This window comes from Poecile atricapillus (genome assembly GCF_030490865.1).
Source record: "Poecile atricapillus isolate bPoeAtr1 chromosome 36 unlocalized genomic scaffold, bPoeAtr1.hap1 SUPER_36_unloc_5, whole genome shotgun sequence".
Taxonomy (NCBI): domain Eukaryota; kingdom Metazoa; phylum Chordata; class Aves; order Passeriformes; family Paridae; genus Poecile; species Poecile atricapillus.
Genome location: NW_026708995.1, coordinates 28,319 through 54,542, shown reverse-complemented (window position 1 = coordinate 54,542; position 26,224 = coordinate 28,319). Strand labels below are relative to the sequence as shown.

Below are 26,224 nucleotides of genomic sequence, written 5' to 3'. Positions count from 1 at the left end.
ACCCCACGCTGAGTGTCCTGGAGCTCTGGGGTGCCGAGTACCAGGAGTGTCCCCAATGTCCCCAATGTCCCCAATGTCCCCAATGTCCCCATCCCTTCACTCCCCCGTTACACTGGTTACACCATGGTGACACTGGTGACACTGGTGACACTCTGGTGACACTCTGGTGACACTTTGGTGACATTTTGGTGACAGCTGGGTGACCCCACGCTGAGTGTCCTGGAGCTCTGGGGTGCCGAGTACCAGGAGTCCAACGCGCTGCTGGCCCGGCCGGGGGCGCTGGCGCTGCTGCAGCGCCTGGCCCAGCGCGAGAGGTGTCCCCTGAGCGTGGTGGGGACAATCACCGGGGACGGACGGGTGAGAGAGGGGACAGTGGGGACACTGAGGGGACATTGGGGACATTGGGGACATTGGGGACATTGGGGACAGTGGGGACACTGAGGGGACATTGGGGACATTGGGGACATTGGGGACAGTGGGGACACTGAGGGGACATTGGGGACATTGGGGACATTGGGGACAGTGGGGACACTGAGGGGACATTGGGGACAGTGGGGACAATCACCGGGGACGGACGGGTGAGACAGGGGACAGTGGGGACACTGAGGGGACATTGGGGACAGTGTGGGGACACTGGGGACACTGGGGACACTGGGGACAATCACCGGGGACGGACGGGTGAGAGAGGGGATAGTGAGGGGACACTGGGGACACTGGGGACATTGGGGACATTGGGGACATTGGGGACACTGGGGACATCACTGGGGACATTGGGGACATTGGGGACATTGGGGACACTGAGGGGACACTGGGGACAATGGGGACATCATTGGGGACATTGGGGACACTGGGGACAATGGGGACACTGGGGGGACACTGGGGACATCACTGGGGACAATGGGGACATTGGGGACATTGGGGACAATCACCGGGGACGGACGGGTGAGACATTGGGGACACTGGGGGGACATTGGGGGGATTTGGGGACATTTGAGGACATTTGGGGTCCTGGGGGTCATTTTTGGGGTTCCCTTGGGGTTTTTGGGGTTTTTGGGATTGATTTGGGGTTTTTGGGGTTTTTGGGGTTTTTGGGGTGGATTTGGGTTTCTGGGGTGGATTTGGGGTTTTTGGGATTGATTTGGGGTTTTTGGGGTGGATTTGGGGTTTTTGGGGTGGATTTGGGGTTTTTGGGGTGGATTTGGGGTTTCTGGGGTGGATTTGGGGTTTTTGGGGTGGATTTGGGGTTTTTGGGGTGGATTTGGGGTTTTTGGGATGGATTTGGGGTTTTGGGATTGATTTGGGGTTTTTGGGGTGGATTTGGGGTTTTTGGGGTGGATTTGGGGTTTTTGGGGTGGATTTGGGGTTTTTGGGATGGATTTGGGGTTTTGGGATTGATTTGGGGTTTTTGGGGTGGATTTGGGGTTTTTGGGGTGGATTTGGGGTTTTTGGGATTGATTTGGGGTTTTTGGGGTGGATTTGGGGTTTTTGGGGTGGATTTGGGGTTTTTGGGGTGGATTTGGGGTTTTTGGGATTGATTTGGGTTTTTGGGGTGGATTTGGGGTTTTTGGGGTGGATTTGGGGTTTTTGGGATGGATTTGGGGTTTTTGGGGTGGATTTGGGGTTTTTGGGGTGGATTTGGGTTTTTGGGGTGGATTTGGGGTTTTTGGGGTGGATTTGGGGTTTTTGGGGTGGATTTGGGGTTTTTGGGGTGGATTTGGGGTTTTTGGGGTGGATTTGGGTTTTTGGGGTTTTTGGGGTTTTTGGGGTGGATTTGGGTTTCTGGGGTGGATTTGGGGTTTTTGGGGTGGATTTGGGGTTTTTGGGGTGGATTTGGGGTTTTTGGGGTGGATTTGGGGTTTTTGGGATTGATTTGGGGTTTTTGGGGTGGATTTGGGGTTTTTGGGGTGGATTTGGGGTTTTTGGGGTGGATTTGGGGTTTTTGGGATTGATTTGGGGTTTTTGGGGTGGATTTGGGGTTTTTGGGGTGGATTTGGGGTTTTTGGGGTGGATTTGGGGTTTTGGGATTGATTTGGGGTTTTTGGGGTGGATTTGGGGTTTTTGGGATTGATTTGGGGTTTTTGGGGTGGATTTGGGGTTTTTGGGGTGGATTTGGGGTTTTTGGGGTGGATTTGGGGTTTTTGGGATTGATTTGGGGTTTTTGGGGTGGATTTGGGGTTTTTGGGGTGGATTTGGGGTTTTGGGATTGATTTGGGGTTTTTGGGGTGGATTTGGGGTTTTTGGGATTGATTTGGGGTTTTTGGGGTGGATTTGGGGTTTTTGGGGTGGATTTGGGGTTTTTGGGATTGATTTGGGGTTTTTGGGGTGGATTTGGGGTTTTTGGGGTGGATTTGGGGTTTTTGGGGTGGATTTGGGGTTTTGGGATTGATTTGGGGTTTTTGGGGTGGATTTGGGGTTTTTGGGGTGGATTTGGGTTTTTGGGGTGGATTTGGGGTTTTGGGGTGGATTTGGGGTTTTTGGGGTGGATTTGGGGTTTTGGGATTGATTTGGGGTTTTTGGGATTGATTTGGGGTTTTTGGGGTGGATTTGGGTTTTTGGGGTGGATTTGGGGTTTTTGGGGTGGATTTGGATTTTTGGGGTGGATTTGGGGTTTTTGGGGCTGGATTTGGGTTTTTGGGGTGGATTTGGGGTTTTTGGGGTGGATTTGGGGTTTTTGGGGTGGATTTGGGGTTCTGGGGTGGATTTGGGGTTTTGGGGTGGATTTGGGGTTTTTGGGGTGGATTTGGATTTTTGGGGTGGATTTGGGGTTTTTGGGGCTGGATTTGGGGTTTTTGGGGTGGATTTGGGGTTTTTGGGGTGGATTTGGGGTTTTGGGGTGGATTTGGGGTTTTTGGGGTGGATTTGGATTTTTGGGGTGGATTTGGGGTTTTTGGGGTGGATTTGGATTTTTTGGGGTGGATTTGGGGTTTTTGGGGCTGGATTTGGGTTTTTGGGGTGGATTTGGGGTTTTTGGGGTGGATTTGGGGTTTTTGGGGTGGATTTGGGGTTTTTGGGGCTGATTTTTGAGGTGTTTTGGGGCCGGCTTTTGGGGGGAATTTTTGCAGGTTTTTTTGGGATTTTTGGGGCTGGTTTTGGGGTGATTTGGGGTGATTTTGGGGATGATTTTTGGGGATTTCTGGGGCTGTTTTTGGGGCAATTTCAGGTGATTTTGGGGAAAGTTTTTGGATATTTTGGAGCGGTTTTGGGGTTGATTGTTTGGACATTTTTGGGTTGATTTTTGAGGTTTCTGGGGCTGTTTTTGGGGATTTCTGGGGTGGATTTTTGTGGGTGTATCTGGGGATTTTTGGGGCAGTTTCTGGGGATTTCTGGGGCTGTTTTTGTGGCTGTTTTTGGGGGTTTCTGGGGCTGATTTTGGGGTGATTTCAGGTGATTTTGGGGTTGATTTTTGGGGATTTTTGTGGGGGTTTTAGGGGATTTCTGGGGCTGTTTTTGGGGCGATTTGGGGTGATTTTGGGGATGGTTTTTGGATATTTTGGAGCGGTTTTGGGGTTGATTTTTTGGATGTTTTTGGGGATGATTTTTGGGTGTTTTTGGGGCTGTTTTTGGGGCGATTTCGGGTGATTTTGGGGGTGATTTTTGACAATTTCTGGGGCTGTTTTTGTGGGATTTTTGGGGGTGTTTTAGGGAATTTCTGGGGCTGGTTTTGGGGTGATTTGGGGTGATTTTGGGGATGATTTTTGGGGGTTTCTGGGGCTGTTTTTGTGGCTGCTTTTGGGGATTTCTGGGGCTGTTTTTGTGGCAATTTCAGGTGATTTTGGGGATGGTTTTTTTGGGATTTCTGGGGCTGTTTTTGTGGCTGTTTTTGGGGATTTCTGGGGCTGTTTTTGGGGCGATTTGGGGTGATTTTGGGGATGGTTTTTGGAGGTTTCTGGGGCTGTTTTTGGGGTGATTTGGGGTGATTTTGGGGATGGTTTTTGGGGGTTTCTGGGGCTGTTTTTGTGGGATTTTTGTGGCTGTTTTTGGGGATTTCTGGGGCTGTTTTTGGGGCGATTTGGGGTGATTTTGGGGATGGTTTTTGGAGGTTTCTGGGGCTGTTTTTGTGGGATTTTTGGGGCTGTTTTTGGGGATTTCTGGGGCTGTTTTTGGGGTGATTTGGGGTGATTTTGGGGATGGTTTTTGGAGGTTTCTGGGGCTGTTTTTGGGGTGATTTGGGGTGATTTTGGGGATGATTTTTGGGGATTTCTGGGGCTGTTTTTGGGGCGGTTTGGGGTGATTTTGGGGATGTTTTTTGGAGGTTTCTGGGGCTGTTTTTGGGGCGATTTGGGGTGATTTTGGGGTGGTTTTGGGGATTTCTGGGGCTGTTTCTGTGGCTGTTTTTGGAGGTTTCTGGGGCTGTTTTTGGGGTGATTTCGGGTGATTTTGGGGATGTTTTTTGGAGGTTTCTGGGGCTGTTTTTGGGGCGATTTGGGGTGATTTTGGGGTGGTTTTGGGGATTTCTGGGGCTGTTTCTGGGGCTGTTTTTGGGGTGATTTCGGGTGATTTTGGGGATGGTTTTTGGAGGTTTCTGGGGCTGTTTTTGGGGCGATTTGGGGTGATTTTGGGGATGATTTTTGACTATTTCTGGGGCTGTTTTTGGGGCGATTTGGGGTGATTTTGGGGTGTCCCCCCTCCCCAGATCGTGCTGGTCGATGACCTGGCGGCGCCGGTGCCCGAGGGGGGGTCCCACGAGGGGCTCCCCACCCCCGTCAACCTGGAGCTGGAGTGGGTGCTGGGCAAGATGCCCCAAAAGGTGAGGGGGGACCCCAAAAACCGACCCCAAAATTCCCAAAAATAACCCCAAAACTGGGGGGGGGGGGAGGGGAAACTGAAAAAAAAAAAGCATCTCGGATTTGGGGGGGACACCCCAAAAAAAATGGGGTCCCAAAAGGTGAGTGGGGACCCCCCAAAAAACGGGGCTCAGAATTTGGGGGAGGGGGTACCCAAAAATGAGATCCCGAATTTGGGGGGGGTCACGAGAAATGAACCCCAAAATTGGGGGGGAGAGACCCCAAAAAAGGAGCCCAAAACTGAGGGGGACACCCCAAAATGGACCCCAAAAAAAGACCCCAAAAAGGGACCCCAAATTTAAGGGGGACACCCAAAAAAAGACCCCAAAAAAGGACCCCAAAAGTGATTGGGGGAACCCCAAAAAAGGGGAGGGGGAGCCCCAAAAAGGGACCCTTGGGGGTCAGAGGGTGACCCCAAAAAAGACCCCAAAATGGGAGGGGGGAACCCCAAAAAGGGCCCAGAAAGGGGTGGGGAGACCACAAAAAATCATCCCAAAAAAAAAGGGGCAGGAACCGAAAAGTGACCCCAAAAAGGGACCCCAAAATCTGAGGGGGGGAACCCAAAAACAGATCCCAAAATCGAGGGGAAAAACCCCAGAAAGGGACGGGAGGCCCCCAAAAAGGGACCCCAAAAAAGGGACCCCAAATTTGAGTTTTTCACCCCAAAAAAGGACCCCAAATTTGAGGGGGACCCCCCAAAAAGGGATCCGAAAAGGGGACCCCAAACCAGATCCCAAAACCCCGGCAAGGGAAGGGAGACCCCCAAAAATGACCCCAAAAGGGGGAGGGGAGCTGAGATTTTTTTGGGGGACCCCAAAATTTGAGTTTTTGCCCCCAAATTTCGGGGTCCCCCCCCGATTCAGGAGTTCCAGCTGTCGCTGTCGCCCCTCCCCCGGCGCCCCCTGAGCCTCCCCCCGGGGCTCTCGGTCGGGGCCGCCCTGGAGAGAGTGCTGAGGCTGCCGGCCGTGGGCAGCAAGAGGTACCTGACAAACAAGGTATTGTCACCTGAGTGTCACCTGTGTCACCTGTCACACCTGTGTGTCACCCCTGTGTCACCTGTGTCACCTGTGTGTCACCTGTGTCACCTGTGTGTGTCACCTGTCACCCCACTGTCACCCCTGTGTGACCCCAAACCCCCGGCCGTGGGCAGCAAGAGGTACCTGACAAACAAGGTATTGTCACCTGAGTGTCACCTCTGTGTGTCACCTGTGTCACCTGTGTCACCTCCTGTGTCACCTGTGTCACCCCTGTCACACCTGTCACACCTGTGTCACCTGTGTTACCTGTGTTATCTGTGTGTCACCCCTGTGTCACCTGTGTGACCCCAAACCCCCGGCCGTGGGCAGCAAGAGGTACCTGACAAACAAGGTATTGTCACCTGTGTCACCTGTGTCACCTGTGTGTCACCTGTGTCACCTGTGTGTCACCTGTGTGTCACCTGTGTGTCACCTGTGTGTCACCCCTGTGTCACCTGTGTCACCTGTGTCACCTGTGTGAGCCCAAACCCCCGGCTGTGGGCAGCAAGAGGTACCTGACCAACAAGGTACGGTCACCTGTGTCACCTGAGTGTCACCTGAGTGTCACCCCTGTCACACGTGTGTTACCTGTGTGTCACCTGTGTGACCCCTGTGTCACCTCAGCGTCACCTCCTGTGTCACCTGTGTCACCTGTGTGTCACCTGTGTCACCTGTGTCACCTGTGTCACCTGTGTCACCTGTGTCACCTCCTGTGTCACCTGTGTGTGTCACCTGTGTCACCCTTCTGTCACCTGTGTGTCACCTGTGTCACCTGAGTGTCACCTGTGTTACCTGTGTGTCACCCTTCTGTCACCTGTGTCACCCCTGTCACACCTGTGTCACCCCTGTGTCACCTGTGTCACCTCTGTGTCACCTTTGTCACCTGAGTGTCACCTGTGTCACCTGTCACACCTGTGTCACCTGTGTGTGTCACCTGTCACCCCACTGTCACCCCTGTGTGACCCCAAACCCCCGGCCGTGGGCAGCAAGAGGTACCTGACAAACAAGGTATTGTCACCTGAGTGTCACCTGTGTCACCTGTGTCACCTGTGTGTCACCTCCTGTGTCACCTGTCATCCCTGTGTTACCCCTGTGTCACCTGTGTGACCCCAAACCCCCGGCCGTGGGCAGCAAGAGGTACCTGACAAACAAGGTATTGTCACCTGTGTCACCTGTGTGTCATTTGTGTCACCTGTGTCACCTGTGTGTCACCTGTGTGTCACCTGAGTGTCACCTGAGTGTCACCTGTGTGTCACCTGTGTCACCTGTGTCACCTGTGTCACCTGTGTGTCACCTGTGTCACCTCCTGTGTCACCTGTGTGTCACCTGTGTGTCACCTGAGTGTCACCTGAGTGTCACCTGTGTGTCACCTGTGTCACCTGTGTCACCTGTGTCACCTGTGTGTCACCTGTGTCACCTCCTGTGTCACCTGTGTGTCACCTGTGTGTCACCTGTGTGTCACCTGTGTCACCCCTGTGTCACCTGTGTGTCACCTGTGTGTCACCTGTGTGTCACCTGTGTCACCCCTGTGTCACCTGTGTCACCTGTGTCACCCCTGTGTCACCTGTGTGTCACCTGTGTGTCACCTGTGTGTCACCTGTGTCACCCCTGTGTCACCTGTGTCACCTGTGTCACCCCTGTGTCACCTGTGTGTCACCTGTGTGTCACCTGTGTCACCCCTGTGTCATCTGTGTCACCTCAGCGTCACCTCCTGTGTCACCTGTGCCACCCCCACCTGTGGCCCCTTTCATGTCCCCCCCGATGTCCCCAATGTCCCCAAATCCCCCAGATATTCCCAATGTCCCCAATGTCCCCCCCGATGTCCCCACTGTCCCTGATGTCCCCAATGTCCCCACCATCCCCCGATGTCCCCTCATATTCCCTGATGTCCCAAATGTCCCCAATGTCCCCGCTGATGTCCCCGCTGTCCCCTCTGTCCCCTCTGTCCCCACCATCCCCCGCTGTCCCCTGATGTCCCCGTGTCCCCTGCTGTCCCCTGCTGTCCCCTGCTGTCCCCTCTGTTCCCTGATGTCCCCACTGTCCCCACTGTCCCCTCTGTCCCCCGCTGTCCCCGCTGTCCCCTGATGTCCCCACTGTCCCCACTGTCCCCACCATCCCTCGCTGTCCCTGATGTCCCCTGATGTCCCCCGCTGTCCCCTGATGTCCCCTGATGTCCCCCGCTGTCCCCTGATGTCCCCTGATGTCCCTGATGTCCCCACCATCCCCCGCTGTCCCTGATGTCCCCACTGTCCCCTCTGTCCCCACCATCCCCGCTGTCCCCTCTGTCCCCTCTGTCCCCTCTGTCCCCTCTGTCCCCGCTGTCCCTGATGTCCCCGTGTCCCCAGGTGGACCGCTCGGTGACAGGCCTGGTGGCCCAGCAGCAGTGCGTGGGTCCCCTGCACACGCCGCTGGCCGACGTGGCCGTGGTGGCCCTGTCCCACTTTGGGGACACCGGCGCGGCCACCGCCATCGGCGAGCAGCCAATCAAGGGGCTGCTGGACCCCGCGGCCGGAGCGCGGTTGGCGCTGGCCGAGGCCATCACCAACCTGGTGTTCGCACGGGTGACACACCTCAAGGTGACACTGGGGACATCTGGGGACATTGGGGACACTGGGGACACTGGGGACACTGGGGACACTGGGGACACTGGGGACATTGGGGACATTGGGGACATTGGGGACATTGGGCGCTGGCCGAGGCCATCACCAACCTGGTGTTCGCACGGGTGACACACCTCAAGGTGACACTGGGGACACTGGGGACACTGGGGACATCTGGGGACACTGGGGGGATTGGGGACATTGGGGACATTGGGGACATTGGGGACATTGGGGACATTGGGGACACTGGGGACATTGGGGACATTGGGGACACTGGGGACATTGGGGACACTGGGGACATTGGGCGCTGGCCGAGGCCATCACCAACCTGGTGTTCGCCAGGGTGACACACCTCAAGGTGACACTGGGGACACTGGGGACATCTGGGGGGATTGGGGACATTGGGGACATTGGGGGGACATTGGGGACACTGGGGACACTGGGGACATTGGGGTCATTGGGGACATTGGGGACATTGGGGACATTGGGCGCTGGCCGAGGCCATCACCAACCTGGTGTTCACACGGGTGACACACCTCAAGGTGACACTGGGGACATTTGGGGACATTGGGGACATTGGGGAGATTCAGGGCATTGGGGACATTGGGGACATTGGGGACATTGGGGACATCTGGGGACATTGGGGACATTGGGGACATTGGGGACATCTGGGGACATTGGGGACATTGGGGACATTGGGGGGACATTGGGGGGACATTGGGGACAGTGGGGGGACATTGGGGACATTGGGGACGTTGGGGACACTGGGGACATTGGGGACATTGGGCGCTGGCCGAGGCCATCACCAACCTGGTGTTCACACGGGTGACACACCTCAAGGTGACACTGGGGACATTGGGGACATTGGGGACATCTGGGGGGATTGGGGACATTGGGGACATTGGGGACATTGGGGGGGACACTGGGGACATTGGGCACTGGCTGAGGCCATCACCAACCTGGTGTTCGCACGGGTGACACACCTCAAGGTGACACTGGGGACACTGGGGACACTGGGGACACTGGGGACACTGGGGACATTGGGGACATTGGGGACATTGGGGACATTGGGGACATCGGGGACATTGGGGACATTGGGCGCTGGCCGAGGCCATCACCAACCTGGTGTTCGCCCGGGTGACACACCTCAAGGTGACACTGGGGACACTGGGGACATTGGGGACATCTGGGGACATTGGGGACATTGGGGACCCTGGGGACATTGGGGGGATTGGGGACATTGGGGACACTGGGGACACTGGGGACATCTGGGGGGATTGGGGACATTGGGGGGATTGGGGACATTGGGGACATTGGGGGGACGGGGGGACACTGGGGACATTGGGGGGATTGGGGACACTGGGGACACTGGGGACATTGGGGACATTGGGGGGACATTGGGGGGACAGGGGGGACATTGGGGACATTGGGGGGATTCAGGACATTGGGGACACTGGGGACATTGGGGACATTGGGGACATTGGGGGGGTTTGGGGACACAGGGGGGTGGGAGGGTTTGGGACATTGGGGACATTGGTTGGGGACACTGTGGGGGTTGGGGACACTGTGGGGGCTGGGGACATCGGGGGGCTGGGGGTGGCAGCAGGGGGAGGTGACAGGTGGTGGCACTGACCTGTCCCCTCCCCCGTGTCTCTGTCTCTGTGTCCCCTTCGGTTGTGGCACCTCCGTGTCCCCCCTGTCCCCCTGTCCCTGTCACATCTGCCTTGTCCTTGTCCCCATCCCAATGTCCCCATCCCATCTCCCCAATGTCCCCAATGTCCCCACACTGTCCCCACTGTCCCAAATGTCCCCACTGTCCCCAATGTCCCCAATCCCCCTGTCCCCTGTCCCTGTGTCCCCCCTGATGTCCCCCGGTGTCCCTGATGTCCCCAATGTCCCCCCGATGTCCCCCCGATGTCCCCAATGTCCCTGGTGTCCCCCCAATGTCCCTGGTGTCCCCTGGTGTCCCTCCCTCTGTCCCCCCCGATGTCCCCGGTGTCCCCTCGGTGTCCCCTCTCTGTCCCCCATGTCCCCGGTGTCCCCTGGTGTCCCCTGGTGTTCCCCGGTGTCCCCTGATGTCCCCTCTGTCCCCTCTGTCCCCTGGTGTCCCCCTGGTGTCCCCTCGGTGTCCCCTCTGTCCCCCGGTGTCCCTGGTGTCCCCTCTGTCCCCTTGGTGTCCCCTCTGTCCCCTCTGTCCCCTCTGTCCCCCGCTGTCCCCTCTGTCCCCTCTGTCCCCTGGTGTCCCCTCTGTCCCCGGTGTCCCTGATGTCCCCTGGTGTCCCCTGGTGTCCCCTCTGTCCCCTCTGTCCCCGATGTCCCCTCTCTGTCCCCCGGTGTCCCCTCGGTGTCCCCTGGTGTCCCCTTGGTGTCCCCTTGGTGTCCCCTCTCTGTCCCCTCTGTCCCCTCTGTCCCCCGGTGTCCCCTCGGTGTCCCCCGGTGTCCCTGGTGTCCCCACTGTCCCCAATGTCCCAAATGTCCCCAATGTCCCCGATGTCCCCGATGTCCCTGATGTCCCCTGGTGTCCCCAATGTCCCCTCTGTCCCTGATGTCCCCTGGTGTCCCCTCGGTGTCCCCTCTCTGTCCCCCATGTCCCCGGTGTCCCCCGGTGTCCCTGATGTCCCCTGGTGTCCCTCCTGGTGTCCACCCCTGTCCCCCCTGGTGTTCCCCCAATGTCCCCAATGTCCTCGGTGTCCCCGGTGTCCCCTCGTGTCCCCTGGTGTCCCCCGGTGTCCCCTCTGTCCCCTCTGTCCCCGGTGTCCCCTCTGTCCCCTCGGTGTCCCCAATGTCCCCAGGACGTGAAGTGCTCCGGGAATTGGATGTGGGGCTCCAAGTGGGGCTCGGAGGGGGGGGCGCTGGTGGCCGCGTGTGACGCTCTGGTGGCCACCATGCGGCGCCTGGGGGTGGCCATCGATGGCGGCAAGGACTCGCTCAGCATGGCGGCACGCGTGGGGACAGACACCGTGATGGCACCTGGTGACAATGGGGACATCGGGGGGATCGGGGACATTGGGGGGATTGGGGACATTGGGGACACTGGGGACAATGGGGACATTGGGGACATTGGGGGGATTGGGGACATTGGGGACAGTGGGGACATTGGGGACTCGCTCAGCATGGCGGCACGCGTGGGGACGGACACCGTGATGGCACCTGGTGACATTGGGGACATCGAGGGGACACTGGGGACATTGGGGACATTGGGGACATTGGGGACATTGGGGGGATTGGGGACATTGGGGACATTTGGGGACACTGGGGACATTGGGGACATCATTGGGGACATTGAGGACATCGGGGGGATTGGGGACATTGTGGGGACATTGGGGGGATTTGAACGCTGGTGGCACCTGGTGACCCCGAGGTGACACTGGTGACACCCAGGTGACCCTGAGGTGACATTGGTGACCCTGAGGTGACACTGGTGACACCCAGGTGACCCTGAGGTGCCATTGGTGACCCCAAGGTGACACTGGTGACACCCAGGTGACCCTGAGGTGCCATTGGTGACCCCAAGGTGACACTGGTGACGCCGCTGTCCCCACAGGTGCCCTGGTGATCTCAGCCTACGCCGTGTGCCCCGATGTCACCGCCACCGTCACCCCCGACCTCAAGTGTCCCAACGAGCGCGGTGAGGGGACACTGGGGACACCTGGGGGGACATGGGGACACCTGGGGACACCTGGGGACACCCTGGGGACACCTGGGGACACCTGGGGACACACCTGGGGACACACCTGGGGACACCTGGGGACACCTGGGGACACCCTGGGGACACCTGGGGACACCCTGGGGACATCTGGGGACACACCTGGGGACACCTGGGGGGACATGGGGACAGCTGGGGACACCTGGGAACATTTTTGGGTCGATTTCCCCATTTTTTACTCAATTTTCCCCATTTTGGGGTCAATTTTCCCCATTTTTGGTCAAATTTCCCCATTTTTGGTCAAATTTCCCCATTTTTAGGTGGAATTTCCCAGTTTTGGGTCAATTTTCCCCATTTTGGGGTCAATTTCCCAATTTCTGGGTCAATTTTCCCTATTTTTGGGTCGATTTCCCCATTTTTGGCTCTATTTTCCCCATTTTGGGGTCAATTTTCCCCATTTTTGGGTGAAATTTCCCCATTTTTGGCTCAGTTTTCCCCAGTTTTGGGTCAATTTTCCAATTTTTGGGTCGATTTCCCCATTTTTGGCTCAATTTTCCCCATTTTTGGATCGATTTCCCCATTTTTCAATCAATTTCCCCCATTTTTGGGTGGAATTTCCCCATTTTTTCACCAATTTTTCCGTTTTTGGATCAATTTTCCCATTTTTGGGTCGATTTCCCCATTTTTGGGTCGATTTCCCCATTTTTGAGTCGATTTCCCCATTTTTGAGTTGATTTTCTCTATTTTTGGATTGATTTCCCCATGTTTGGGTGGAATTTCCTCATTTTTGGGTCAATTTTTCCCATTTTTAGGTCGATTTTCTCCATTTTTGGGTGGAATTTCCCCATTTTTGGGGTCAATTTTCCCATTTTTGGGTGGAATTTTCCCATTTCTGGGTGGAATTTCCCCATTTTTGGGTCAATTTCCCCATTTTTGGATCAATTTTCCCCATTTTGGGTCGATTTGACCATTTTTGGTGGATTTTCCCCATTTTTTCGTCAATTTTCCCGTTTTTTCGTCAATTTTCCCATTTTTGGGTCGATTTCCCCATTTTTGGGTCGATTTCCCCATTTTTGGGTCGATTTCCCCATTTTTGGGTCAATTTTCCCCAGTTTTGAGTCAATTTCCCCATTTTTGAGTTGATTTTCCCTATTTTTTGATTGATTTCCCCATGTTTGGGTGGAATTTCCTCATTTTAGGGTAAATTTTCCCCATTTTTGGATCAATTTTCCCATTTTTGGGTCAATTTTCCCCATTCTTCGGTCGATTTTCCCCATTTTTGGGTTGATTTTCCCCATTTTTGGGTGGAATTTCCCCATTTTTGGGTCAATTTTCCCCATTTTGGGGTCAATTTTCCCCATTTTTGGGTCAATTTTCCTATTTTTGGTCAAATTTCCCCATTTTTGGGTGGAATTTCCCAGTTTTGGGTCAATTTTCCCATTTTTGGGTCGATTTTCCCCATTTTGGGTGGATTTTCCCCATTTTTGGGTCAATTTTCCCATTTCTGGTGGATTTTCCCATTTTTGGGTCAATTTCCCCATTTTTGGATCAATTTTCCCCATTTTGGGTCGATTTGACCATTTTTGGTGGATTTTCCCCATTTTTTCATCAATTTTCCCGTTTTTGACTCAATTTTCCCATTTTTGGGTGGAACTTCCCCATTTTTGGGTCAATTTTTCCCATTTTTGGGTCGATTTTCCCCATTTTTGGGTCGATTTTCCCCATTTTTGGGTGGAATTTCCCCATTTTTGGGTCAATTTTCCCAATTTTTGGTCAATTTTCCCCATTTTGTGTGGAATTTCCCCATTTTTGGATCAATTTTCCCATTTTTGGGTCAATTTCCCCATTTTTGGGTCGATTTCCCCATTTCTGGGTGGATTTTCCCCATTTTTGGGTGGAATTTCCCCATTTTTGGATCAATTTTCCCATTTTTGGGTCAATTTCCCCATTTTTGGGTCGATTTCCCCATTTCTGGGTCGATTTTCCCCATTTTTGGGTGGAATTTCCCCATTTTTGGATCAATTTTCCCATTTTTGGGTCGATTTCCCCATTTTTGGGTCAATTTTCCCCATTTTTGGGACATTTCGGTGCCGATTTTGGGGTCCCAGGTGGGATTTGGGGTCCCCAGGTGTGTCCGGGGTCGCTTTTGGCTCCGATTTGGGGCCGATTTTCCCCATTTTTGGGTGGAATTTCTCCATTTTTGGGTCAATTTTCACCATTTTTGGGTCAAATTTCACCATTTCTGGATGGATTTTGGTGCTGATTTTGGTGTTTTTGGGGTTTTTAGGGTCCCTGCTGTGGGTTCAGGAGCTCAGCCCTGGCCCAGGTGTTTTTCCCCAGGTGTTTTTGGGTGGAATTTCCCCATTTTTGGGTGGATTTTCACCGTCTCTGGATGGATTTTGGTGCTGATTTGGGGGATTTTGGGGTTTTTTGGGCTGATTTTGGTGTTTTTGGTGTTTTTAGGGTCCCTGCTGTGGGTTCAGGGGCTGAGCCCTGGCCCAGGTGTTTTTCCCCAGGTGTTTTTGGGTGGAATTTCCCCATTTTTGGGTCGATTTTGGTGCTGATTTTGGGGTTTTTGGGGGTTTTAGGGTTGATTTTTGGGCTGATTTTGGTGTTTTTGGTGTTTTTAGGGTCCCTGCTGTGGGTTCAGGGGCTCAGCCCTGGCCCAGGTGTTTCCCCAGGTGTTTTTGGGTGGATTTTGGTGCTGATTTTGGTGTTTTTGGGTGGAATTTGGTGCTGATTTTGGGGATTTTGGGTGGATTTTGGTGCTGATTTTGGGGATTTTGGGTGGAATTTGGTGCTGATTTTGGGGATTTTGGGTGGATTTTGGTGCTGATTTTGGGGATTTTGGTGTTTTTTGGGCTGATTTTGTTGTTTTTGGGGTTTTTAGGGTCGCTGCTGTGGGTTCAGGGGCTCGGCCCTGGCCCAGGTGTTTTTCCCCAGGTGTTTTTGGGTGGAATTTCCCCATTTTTGGGTGGAATTTCCCCATTTCTGGATGGATTTTGGTGCTGATTTTGGTGTTTCTGGGTGGATTTTGGTGCTGATTTTGGTGATTTTGGTGTTTTTTGGGCTGATTTTGGTGTTTTTGGGGTTTTTAGGGTCGCTGCTGTGGGTTCAGGGGCTCGGCGCTGGCCCAGGTGTTTGCCCAGGTGTTTTTGGGTGGAATTTCCCCATTTTTGGGTCCGTTTTCCCCATTTTTGGGTGGATTTTGGTGCAGATTTTGGGGATTTTGGTGTTTTTTGGGCTGATTTTGGTGTTTTTTGGGCTGATTTTGGTGTTTTTGGGGTTTTTAGGGTCCCTGCTGTGGGTTCAGGGGCTCGGCCCTGGCCCAGGTGTTTCCCCAGGTGTTTTTGGGTGGAATTTCCCCATTTTTGGGTGGAATTTCCCCATTTCTGGATGGATTTTGGTGCTGATTTTGGGGTTTCTGGATGGATTTTGGCCTGATTTTGGGGATTTTGGTGTTTTTTGGGCTGATTTTGGTGTTTTTGGGGTTTTTAGGGTCGCTGCTGTGGGTCCAGCTGTCCCCGGGCTGAGCCCTGGCCCAGGTGTTTCCCCGGGTGTTTCTGGATGGATTTTGGTGCTGATTTTGGGGATTTTGGTGTTTTTTGGGCTGATTTTGGTGTTTTTGGTGTTTTTTGGGCTGATTTTGGTGTTTTTAGGGTCCCTGCTGTGGGTGCAGCTGTCCCCAGGCCGGCACCGTCTCAGGGGCTCGGCGCTGGCCCAGGTGTTTGCCCAGGTGTTTTTGGGTGGATTTTGGTGCTGATTTTGGTGGTTTTGGGCTGATTTTGGTGCTGATTTTGGGGATTTTGGTGTTTTTTGGGCTGATTTTGGTGTTTTTTGGGCTGATTTTGGTGTTTTTGGTGTTTTTAGGGTCCCTGCTGTGGGTCCAGCTGTCCCCAGGCCGGCACCGTCTCGGGGGCTCGGCGCTGGCCCAGGTGTTTTTGGGTGGAATTTCTCCATTTTTGGATGGATTTTGGTGCTGGTTTTGGTGTTTCTGGATGGATTTTGGTGCTGATTTTGGGGATTTTGGGGTTTTTTGGGGCTGATTTTGGTGTTTTTGGGGTTTTTAGGGTCCCTGCTGTGGGTTCAGCTGTCCCTGGGCTGAGCCCTGGCCCAGGTGTTTTTGGGTGGAATTTCCCCATTTTTGGGTTGATTTTGGTGCTGATTTTGAGGTTTCTGGATGGATTTTGGTGCAGATTTTGGGGATTTTGGGCTGATTTTGGTGCTGATTTTGGGGATTTTGGTGTTTTTTGGGCTGATTTTGGGGTTTTTAGGGTCCCTGCTGTGGGTCCAGCTGTCCCCGGGCTCGGCGCTGGCCCAGGTGTTTCCCCAGGTGTTTTTGGGTGGATTTTGGTGCTGATTTTGGTGTTTTTGGATGGATTTTGGGGATTTTGGTGTTTTTTGGGGCTGGTTTTGGTGTTTTTGGGGTTTTTAGGGTCCCTGCTGTGGGTTCAGGTGCTCGGCCCTGGCCCAGGTGTTTTTCCCCAGGTGGTTTTGGGTGGAATTTCCCCATTTTTGGGTGGATTTTCACCGTTTCTGGGTGGATTTTGGTGCTGATTTTGATGATTTTGGTGTTTTTTGGTGCTGATTTTGGTGTTTTTGGGGTTTTTAGGGTCCCTGCTGTGGGTTCAGGGGCTCGGCGCTGGCCCAGGTGTTTGCCCAGGTGTTTTTGGGTGGATTTTGGTGCTGATTTTGGTGTTTCTGGATGGATTTTGGTGCTGATTTTGGGGATTTTGGTGTTTTTTGGGCTGATTTTGGTGTTTTTGGGGTTTTTGGGTCCCTGCTGTGGGTTCAGGGGCTCAGCCCTGGCCCAGGTGTTTTTCCTCAGGTGTTTTTGGGTGGAATTTCCCCATTTCTGGATGGATTTTGGTGCTGATTTGGGGGATTTTGGGCTGATTTTGGTGCTGATTTTGGTGATTTTGGTGTTTTTTGGGCTGATTTTGGTGTTTTTGGGGTTTTTAGGGTCGCTGCTGTGGGTTCAGGAGCTCAGCCCTGGCCCAGGTGTTTTTCCCCAGGTGTTTTTGGGTGGAATTTCCCCATTTTTGGGTGGAATTTCCCCATTTCTGGATGGATTTTGGTGCTGATTTTGGGGATTTTGTTGTTTTTTGGGCTGATTTTGGTGTTTTTGGGGTTTTTAGGGTCCCTGCTGTGGGTTCAGGGGCTCAGCCCAGGCCCAGGTGTTTTTGGATGGATTTTGGTGCTGATTTTGGGGTTTCTGGATGGATTTTGGTGCTGATTTTGGGGATTTTGGGGTTTTTTGGGCTGATTTTGGTGTTTTTGGGGTTTTTAGGGTCGCTGCTGTGGGTTCAGGGGCTCGGCCCTGGCCCAGGTGTTTCCCCAGGTGTTTTTGGGTGGAATTTCCCCATTTTTGGGTGGAATTTCCCCATTTTTGGATGGATTTTGGTGCTGATTTTGATGATTTTGGGCTGATTTTGGTGCTGATTTTGGGGATTTTGGTGGTTTTTGGGCTGATTTTGGTGTTTTTGGGGTTTTTAGGGTCCCTGCTGTGGGTTCAGGGGCTCGGCGCTGGCCCAGGTGTTTCCCCAGGTGTTTTTGGGTGGAATTTCCCCATTTCTGGATGGATTTTGGTGCTGATTTTGTTGCGGATTTTGGTGTTTTTGGTGTTTTTTGGGCTGATTTTGGTGTTTTTAGGGTCCCTGCTGTGGGTGCAGCTGTCCCCAGGCCGGCACCGTCTCGGGGGCTCGGCGCTGGCCCAGGTGTTTCCCCAGGTGTTTTTGGGTGGAATTTCCCCATTTTTGGGTGGAATTTCCCCATTTCTGGATGGATTTTGGTGCTGATTTTGGTTTTTTTGGTGTTTTTAGGGTCCCTGCTGTGGGTGCAGCTGTCCCCGGGCCGGCACCGTCTCGGGGGCTCGGCGCTGGCCCAGGTGTTTCCCCAGGTGTTTTTGGGTGAAATTTCCCCATTTTTGGGTGGATTTTCACCGTTTCTGGGTGGATTTTGGGTGTAATTTTGGGTTTTTTGGTGTTTTTAGGGTCGCTGCTGTGGGTCCAGCTGTCCCCAGGCCGGCACCGTCTCGGGGGCTCGGCCCTGGCCCAGGTGTTTCCCCAGGTGTTTTTGGGTGGATTTTGGTGCTGATTTTGGTGTTTTTGGGTGGATTTTGGTGCTGATTTTGGGGATTTTGGTGTTTTTTGGGCTGATTTTGGTGTTTTTGGTGTTTTTAGGGTGGCTGCTGTGGGTGCAGCTGTCCCCGGGCCGGCACCGTCTCGGGGGCTCGGCGCTGGCCCAGGTGTTTGCCCGGGTGTTTTTGGGTGGAATTTCCCATTTCTGGATGGATTTTGGTGCTGATTTTGGTGATTTTGGTGTTTTTTGGGCTGATTTTGGTGTTTTTAGGGTCGCTGCTGTGGGTGCAGCTGTCCCCGGGCCGGCACCGTCTCGGGGGCTCGGCGCTGGCCCAGGTCTTTGCCCAGTTGGGCGATTCCTGCCCCGACCTGGACGAGCCCGGGAGCCTCGAGAGCGCCTTCAACGTCACCCAGGAGCTGCTCAAAGGTTTGGGGTGAAAACCCGCGATTTTGGGGCTTGAGGGGCAAAAAACGGCGATTTTGGGGCTGGGGGGGCGAAAAACGGTGATTTTGGGGCTTGAGGGGCGAAAAATGGTAATTTTGGGGTGAGAAATGGGGATTTTGGGATGAGAAATGGGGATTTTGGGGTGAAAAATGGGGATTTTGGGGCAAAAAATGGTGATTTTGGGGCTTTGGGGTGGAGGAAAAATGGGGATTTCGGGGTTTGGTGGGCGAAAAATGGGGATTTTGGGGTGAGAAATGGGGATTTTGGGATGAGAAATGGGGATTTTGGGGTGAAAAATGGGGATTTTGGGAGCAAAAAACGGCAATTTTGGGGCTTGGGGGGGAAATGGGGATTTTGGGGTGAGAAATGGGGATTTTGGGGGTGGAAAATGGGGATTTTGGGAGTAAAATTGATGATTTTGGGTGTAAAAACGGCGATTTTGGGGCTTTGGGGGGGAAAAATGGGGATTTTGGGGTGAGAAATGGGGATTTTGGGGCAAAAAACGGTGATTTTGGGGCTTTGGGGTGGAGGAAAAATGGGGATTTTGGGGTGAAAAATGGCGATTTTGGGGCAAGAAATGGGGATTTTGGGATGAGAAATGGGGATTTTGGGATGAGAAATGGGGATTTTGGGAGCAAAAAACGGTGATTTTGGGGCTTGGGGGGGGGAAATGGGGATTTTGGGGTGAGAAATGGGGATTTTGGGGGTGGAAAATGGGGATTTTGGGAGTAAAATTGATGATTTTGGGTGTAAAAATGGCGATTTTGGGGCTTTGGGGGGGAAAAATGGGGATTTTGGGGCAAAAAATGGCGATTTTGGGGTGAGAAATGGGGATTTCGGGGTGAAAAATGGGGATTTTTGGGTGAGAAATGGGGATTTTTGGGGGGGAAAATGGCGATTTTGGGGCAAAAAACGGTGATTTGGGGGCTTTGGGAGGGGCAAATGGGGATTTTGGGATGGAAAATGGGGATTTTGGGGGCTTTGGGGGGAAAATGGGGATTTTGGGAGCAAAAAATGGCGATTTTGGGGTTTTGGAGTGAAAAATGTCAATTTTGTGGTGAGAAATGGGGATTTTGGGGTGAGAAATGGGGATTTTGGGGTGAAAAATGGGGATTTTGGGGATTTTGGGGTGAGAAATGGTGATTTTGGGGTGAGAAATGGGGATTTTGGGGTGAAAAATGGGGATTTTGGGGATTTTGGGGTGAGAAATGGGGATTTTGGGGTGAAAAATGGGGATTTTGGGGATTTTGGGGTGAGAAATGGGGATTTTGGGATGAGAAATGGGGATTTTGGGATGAGAAATGGGGATTTTGGGGTGAAAAATGGGGATTTTGGGGATTTTGGGGTGAAAAATGGGGATTTTGGGGATTTTGGGGTGAGAAATGGGGATTTTGGGGTGAAAAACGGGGATTTTGGGGATTTTGGGGTGAGAAATGGGGATTTTGGGGGGAGAAATGGGGATTTTGGAGATTTTGGGGTGAGAAATGGGGATTTTGGGGTGAGAAATGGGGATTTTGGGGTGAAAAATGGGGATTTTGGGGCTTTGGGTGTGAAAAATGATGATTTTGGGGTGAGAAATGGGGATTTTGGGGTGAAAAATGGGGATTTTGGGGATTTTGGGGTGAAAAATGGGGATTTTGGGTGAAAAATGGGGATTTTGGGGTGAAAAATGGGGATTTTGGAGATTTTGGGGTGAAAAATGGGGATTTTGGGATGAAAAATGGGGATTTTGGGGATTTTGGGGTGAGAAATGGGGGTTTTGGGGCTTTGGGGGCAAAAAATGGTGACAATGGGTGACCCTGGGGGGTGGCACTGGGTGACCCTGGGGTGACCCCAAGGGGACATTTGACAACCCTGAGGTGACTTTGGGTGACCCTGGGTGACCTTGAGGTGACCCCAAAGTGACCCTGGGTGACATCTGGAGACCTGAGGTGGCCCTGAGGTGGCCCTGAGGTGTCCCCAGATGTCCCTGAGGTGTCCCCAGGTGTCCCTGAGTGACTCTGGGTGACATTGGGTGACCCTGGGTGACATTTGGGTGACCCCGGGTGACATTTGGGTGACATTGGGTGACATCTGGGGACCCTGGGTGGCCCCGAGGTGTCCCTGAGTGCCTCTGGGTGACATTTGGGTGACATTTGGGTGACATTGGGTGACATTGGGTGACATTGGGTGACATTGGGTGACATCTGGAGACCCCAGGTGGCCCTGAGGTGTCCCCAGGTGTCCCTGAGTGACTTTGGGTGACATTGGGTGACATTTGGAGACCCCAGCTGTGTCCCCACATGTGTCCCCAGGTGTCCCCAGTGTCCCCAGCTGTCCCTGAGTGACTCTGGGTGACTCTGGGTGACATTGGGTGACATTGGGTGACATCTGGAGACCAGAGGTGGCCCTGAGGTGACCTTGGGTGGCCCTGAGGTGTCCCCAGGTGTCCCTGAGGTGACCCTGAGATGTCCCTGAGGTGACTCTGGGTGACATTGGGTGACATTTGGGTGACATCTGGAGACCCCAAGTGTGTCCCCAAGGTGTCCCCAGTGTCCCCAAGGGTGTCCCTGAGTGACATTGGGTGACCTTTGGGTGACACGGGGTGACATTTGGAGACCCTGGGTGACCTTGAGGTGACCCCAAAGTGACTCTGGGTGACATTTGGGTGACATTGGGTGACATTGGGTGACATTTGGAGTGCTGAGGTGGCCCTGAGGTGTCCCCAGGTGTGTCCCCAGGTGTCCCTGGGTGACTCTGGGTGACATTTGGGTGACATTGGGAGCCCAGAAGTGGCCCCGAGCTGTCCCCAGGTGTCCCCAGGTGTGTCCCCGAGATGTCCCTGAGTGACTCTGAGTGACTCTGGGTGACATTGGGTGACATTGGGTGACATCTGGAGACCCCAGGTGTCCCTGAGGTGTCCCTGAGTGACTCTGGGTGACCCTGAGTGACATTTGGAGACCAGAGGTGGCCCCGAGGTGGCCCTGAGGTGGCCCCAAGATGTCCCTGAGTGACCCTGGGTGACGTTTGGGTGACATTGGGTGACCCTGGGTGACATCTGGAGCCCAGAGGTGGCCCTGAGGTGTCCCCAGCTGTCCCTGAGGTGGCCCCAAGATGTCCCTGAGTGACTCTGGGTGACATTGGGTGACATTGGGTGACATTGGGTGACATTGGGTGACATTTGGAGACCCTGGGTGGCCCTGAGGTGTCCCTGAGTGACTCTGGGTGACATTGGGTGACATTTGGGTGACACTGGGTGACATCTGGAGACCCCAGGTGGCCCTGAGGTGTCCCCAAGGTGTCCCTGAGTGACTTTGGGTGACATTTGGGTGACATTGGGTGACATCTGGAGACCCCAGGTGGCCCTGAGGTGACCTTGGGTGGCCCTGAGGTGTCCCCAGGTGTCCCCAAGGTGTCCCTGAGTGACTCTGGGTGACTCTGGGTGACATTTAGGTGACATTGGGTGACACTGGATGACACCTGGAGACCCCAGGTGTGTCCCCAAGGTGTCCCCCAGGTGTCCCCAGGTGTCCCCAGATGTCCCCAAGATGTCCCTGAGTGACTCTGGGTGACTCTGGGTGACGTTTGGGTGACATTGGGTGACATTGGGAGACCCCAGGTGTGTCCCCAGTGTCCCCAGCTGTCCCTGCTGTCCCCAGAGCATGTCCCCAGGTGTGTCCCCAGTGTCCCCCAGGTGTGTCCCCAGTGTCCCCAGTGTCCCCAAGGTGTCCCCCAGTGTCCCCAGGTGTCCCCAGCTGTCCCCTGCTGTCCCCAAGGTGTCCCCAGTGTCCCCAGGTGTGTCCCAGGTGTCCCCAGTGTCCCCAGTGTCCCCAGGTGTCCCCAGGTGTCCCCAGGTGTCCCTGCTGTCCCCAGGTGTCCCCAGGTGTCCACAGTGTCCCCAGGTGTCCCCAGGTGTCCCCAGTGTCCCCAAGGTGTCCCCAGTGTCCCCAAGGTGTCCCCAGGTGTCCCCAGTGTCCCCAAGGTGTCCCCAGGTGTCCCCAGTGTCCCCAAGGTGTCCCCAGTGTCCCCAGCTGTCCCCAGCTGTCCCTGCTGTCCCCAGAGCATGTCCCCAGCTGTCCCCAGTGTCCCCAGTGTCCCCCAGGTGTCCCCAGGTGTGTCCCCAGCTGTCCCCTGCTGTCCCCAGAGCGTGTCCTCACCGCTGGCCATGACATCAGTGACGGTGGCTTCCTGGGCTGTGTCCTGGAGATGGCCTTCGCTGGCAACTGCGGTGTCACCGTCAGCGTCCCCGCGCCACCGCCCGGCGTCACCCGTCAGTGTCACCGTGTCCCCAGTGTCCCCAAATGTCCTGAGTGTCCTGAGTGTCCCCTGAGTGTCCCCTGAGTGTCCCCTGAGTGTCCTTCAGTGTCCTGAGTGTCCCCTGAGTGTCCCTGAGTGTCCTTCAGTGTCCCCTGAGTGTCCCCGAGTGTCCTGAGTGTCCCCTGAGTGTCCCTGAGTGTCCCCTGAGTGTCCCCTGAGTGTCCTGAGTGTCCCCTGAGTGTCCTGAGTGTCCTGAGTGTCCCCTGAGTGTCCCTGAGTGTCCTTCAGTGTCCCCTGAGTGTCCCCTGAGTGTCCCTGAGTGTCCCTGAGTGTCCCCTGAGTGTCCTGAGTGTCCCCTGAGTGTCCCCTGAGTGTCCCCTGAGTGTCCCCTGAGTGTCCCTGAGTGTCCTGAGTGTCCCTGAATGTCCCCTGAGTGTCCCCTGAGTGTCCCCTGAGTGTCCCTGAGTGTCCCCTGAGTGTCCCCTGAGTGTCCCCTGAGTGTCCCTGAGTGTCCCCTGAGTGTCCCCAAATGTCCCTGAGTGTCCCCTGAGTGTCCTGAGTGTCCCCTGAGTGTCCCCAAATGTCCCCGAGTGTCCCCTGAGTGTCCTGAGTGTCCCCTGAGTGTCCCTGAGTGTCCCTGAGTGTCCCCTGAGTGTCCCTGAGTGTCCCCTGAGTGTCCCCTGAGTGTCCCCAATGTCCCCTGAGTGTCCCCAAATGTCCCTGAGTGTCCCCTGAGTGTCCTGAGTGTCCCCTGAGTGTCCCCAAATGTCCCTGAGTGTCCCCTGAGTGTCCTGAGTGTCCCCTGAGTGTCCCCAAATGTCCCTGAGTGTCCCTGAGTGTCCTGAGTGTCCCCTGAGTGTCCTGAGTGTCCCCAATGTCCCCTGAGTGTCCCCTGAGTGTCCCCAAATGTCCCCGAGTGTCCCCTGAGTGTCCTGAGTGTCCCCAATGTCCCCTGAGTGTCCCCTGAGTGTCCCCAAATGTCCCTGAGTGTCCTGAGTGTCCCCTGAGTGTCCTGAGTGTCCCCTGAGTGTCCCCTGAGTGTCCTGAGTGTCCCCTGAGTGTCCCTGAGTGTCCCCTGAGTGTCCCCTGAGTGTCCCTGAGTGTCCCCTGAGTGTCCCTGAGTGTCCCCTGAGTGTCCCCTGAGTGTCCCCTGAGTGTCCCTGAGTGTCCCCGAGTGTCCCCTGAGTGTCCCCTGAGTGTCCCCTGAGTGTCCCTGAGTGTCCCCTGAGTGTCCCTGAGTGTCCCCGAGTGTCCCCTGAGTGTCCCCTGAGTGTCCCTGAGTGTCCCCTGAGTGTCCCCTGAGTGTCCCCTGAGTGTCCCCTGAGTGTCCCTGAGTGTCCCCTGAGTGTCCCCTGAGTGTCCCCTGAGTGTCCTGAGTGTCCCCTGAGTGTCCCCTGAGTGTCCCCAAGTGTCCCTGAGTGTCCCCTGAGTGTCCTGAGTGTCCTCGAGTGTCCTGAGTGTCCCCTGAGTGTCCTGAGTGTCCCCTGAGTGTCCCCAAGTGTCCTTCAGTGTCCCCAAGTGTCCCTGAGTGTCCTGAGTGTCCCCAATGTCCCCTGAGTGTCCTCGAGTGTCCCCGAGTGTCCCCAATGTCCCCTGAGTGTCCCCAAATGTCCCTGAGTGTCCCCTGAGTGTCCCCTGAGTGTCCTGAGTGTCCCCTGAGTGTCCCTGAGTGTCCCTGAGTGTCCCCTGAGTGTCCCCTGAGTGTCCCCTGAGTGTCCCCTGAGTGTCCTGAGTGTCCCCTGAGTGTCACTGAGTGTCCCCGAGTGTCCCCTGAGTGTCCCTGAGTGTCCCCTGAGTGTCCCCTGAGTGTCCCTGAGTGTCCCCTGAGTGTCCCTGAGTGTCCCCTGAGTGTCCCCTGAGTGTCACTGAGTGTCCCCGAGTGTCCTGAGTGTCCCCTGAATGTCCCCTGAGTGTCCCTGAGTGTCCCCTGAGTGTCCCCTGAGTGTCCCTGAGTGTCCCCTGAATGTCCCCTGAGTGTCCCCGAGTGTCCCCTGAGTGTCCTGAGTGTCCCCAACACCCCCAATCCCCCCAATGTGTCCCCAATGTCCCCAATCCCCCCCAATGTCCCCAATGTCCCCCCAATGTCCCCAATGTCCCCAATGATGTCCCCAATGATGTCCCCCCTGTCCCCAATGATGTCCCCAATGATGTCCCCAATGTCCCCAATCCCCCCAATGTCCCCAATCCCCCCAATGTCCCCAATCCCCCCAATGTCCCCAGTGTCCCCAATGTCCCCAATGTCCCCAATGATGTCCCCAATGTCCCCAATGTCCCCACTGTCCCCAATCCCCCCACTGTCCCCAATCCCCCCACTGTCCCCAATCCCCCCACTGTCCCCAATGTCCCCAATGTCCCCTGTCCCCCCTGTCCCCAGCTGTCCCCAATGCTGTCCCCTGTCCCCAGTGCTGGCGCTGCTGTTCTCGAAGGAGCCGGGGTTGGTGCTGGAGGTCCCCGAGGTGGCCGCTGTCCCCACAATGTCCCCAATCCCCCCAATGTCCCCAATGTCCCCAATGTCCCCAATGCTGTCCCCTGTCCCCAATGTCCCCAATGTCCCCACAATGTCCCCAATGCTGTCCCCTGTCCCCAGTGCTGGCGCTGCTGTTCTCGGAGGAGCCGGGGTTGGTGCTGGAGGTCCCCGAGGTGGCCGCTGTCCCCGTGTGCCGTCGCTACCAGGACACCGGTGTCACCTGTGTCCCCATCGGCCACAGCGGCCCCTACGGCCCCCGCGCCACGGTGAGGGGACATTGGGGACATTGGGGGGATTGGGGACATTGGGGGGGTTGGGGACATTGGGGACATTGGGGACATTGGGGACATTGGGGACATTGGGGGGATTGGGGACATTGGGGACACTGGGGGGTTGGGGACATTGGGGACATTGGGGGAACATTGGGGACATTGAGGGGTTGGACATTATGGGGTTGGGGACATTGGGGACGTTGGGACATTTGGGGACATTGGGGACATTGGGGACATTGGGGACATTGGGGGGGTTGGGGACATTGGGGACACTGGGGACATTGGGGACATTGGGGACACTGGGGGACATTGGGGACATTGGGGACATTGGGGACACTGGGGACATTGGGGACATTGGGGGACATTGGGGACATTGGGGACAGTGGGGACAGTGGAGGGTTGGGGACATTGGGGACGTTCGGGGGTTGGGGACATTGGGGACATTGGGGGTACATTGGGGGGACATCACTGGGGACATTGGGGGGACATTTGGGGACATTGGGGACATTGGAGGGGGGACAGGAGGTGGCTCTGTGTCTCTGTGGTGTTTTTGTCCCCATTGTCCCTCGTCATCCTCGTTGTCCCTCTGTCCCTGACTGTCCCTGTGTCCCCTGTCCCTGTGTCCCTCAGTGTCCCTCAGTGTCCCTCAGTGTCCCCTCAGTGTCCCCTGTCCCCCTG

At 55.1% G+C, this 26,224-nt stretch overlaps 1 protein-coding gene and 1 long non-coding RNA gene across 10 annotated transcripts in view; one reads left to right on the top strand and one right to left on the bottom strand.

Annotated features, from left to right (window-relative positions):
- The window catches only part of PFAS (phosphoribosylformylglycinamidine synthase), a 92,111-nt gene that overhangs the window by 48,624 nt on the left and 17,263 nt on the right, over positions 1 to 26,224 (top strand). For 6 of the 9 annotated variants that reach the window (XM_058828526.1, XM_058828525.1, XM_058828527.1 and 3 more), the window contains 10 exons: positions 196 to 357; positions 4,634 to 4,747; positions 5,648 to 5,779; positions 8,146 to 8,376; positions 11,193 to 11,373; positions 11,945 to 12,028; positions 15,917 to 15,981; positions 18,463 to 18,553; positions 22,695 to 22,820; positions 25,395 to 25,540. In XM_058828526.1, the coding sequence (XP_058684509.1) occupies positions 196 to 357; positions 4,634 to 4,747; positions 5,648 to 5,779; positions 8,146 to 8,376; positions 11,193 to 11,373; positions 11,945 to 12,028; positions 15,917 to 15,981; positions 18,463 to 18,553; positions 22,695 to 22,820; positions 25,395 to 25,540 (1,332 nt within the window). Of the gene's footprint in view, positions 1 to 195; positions 358 to 4,633; positions 4,748 to 5,647; positions 5,780 to 8,145; positions 8,377 to 11,192; positions 11,374 to 11,944; positions 12,029 to 15,916; positions 15,982 to 18,038; positions 18,116 to 18,397; positions 18,554 to 22,694; positions 22,821 to 25,394; positions 25,541 to 26,224 lie in introns of all 9 variants that reach the window. The other 3 variants (XM_058828524.1, XM_058828530.1, XM_058828522.1) reach the window with 3 other exon arrangements.
- LOC131574137 (uncharacterized) lies at positions 8,419 to 8,974 on the bottom strand. Its single transcript, XR_009276386.1, has 3 exons — positions 8,821 to 8,974; positions 8,601 to 8,783; positions 8,419 to 8,564 (listed from the first exon to the last, which is right to left on the bottom strand). It is a non-coding gene; the product is annotated as an uncharacterized LOC131574137 (long non-coding RNA).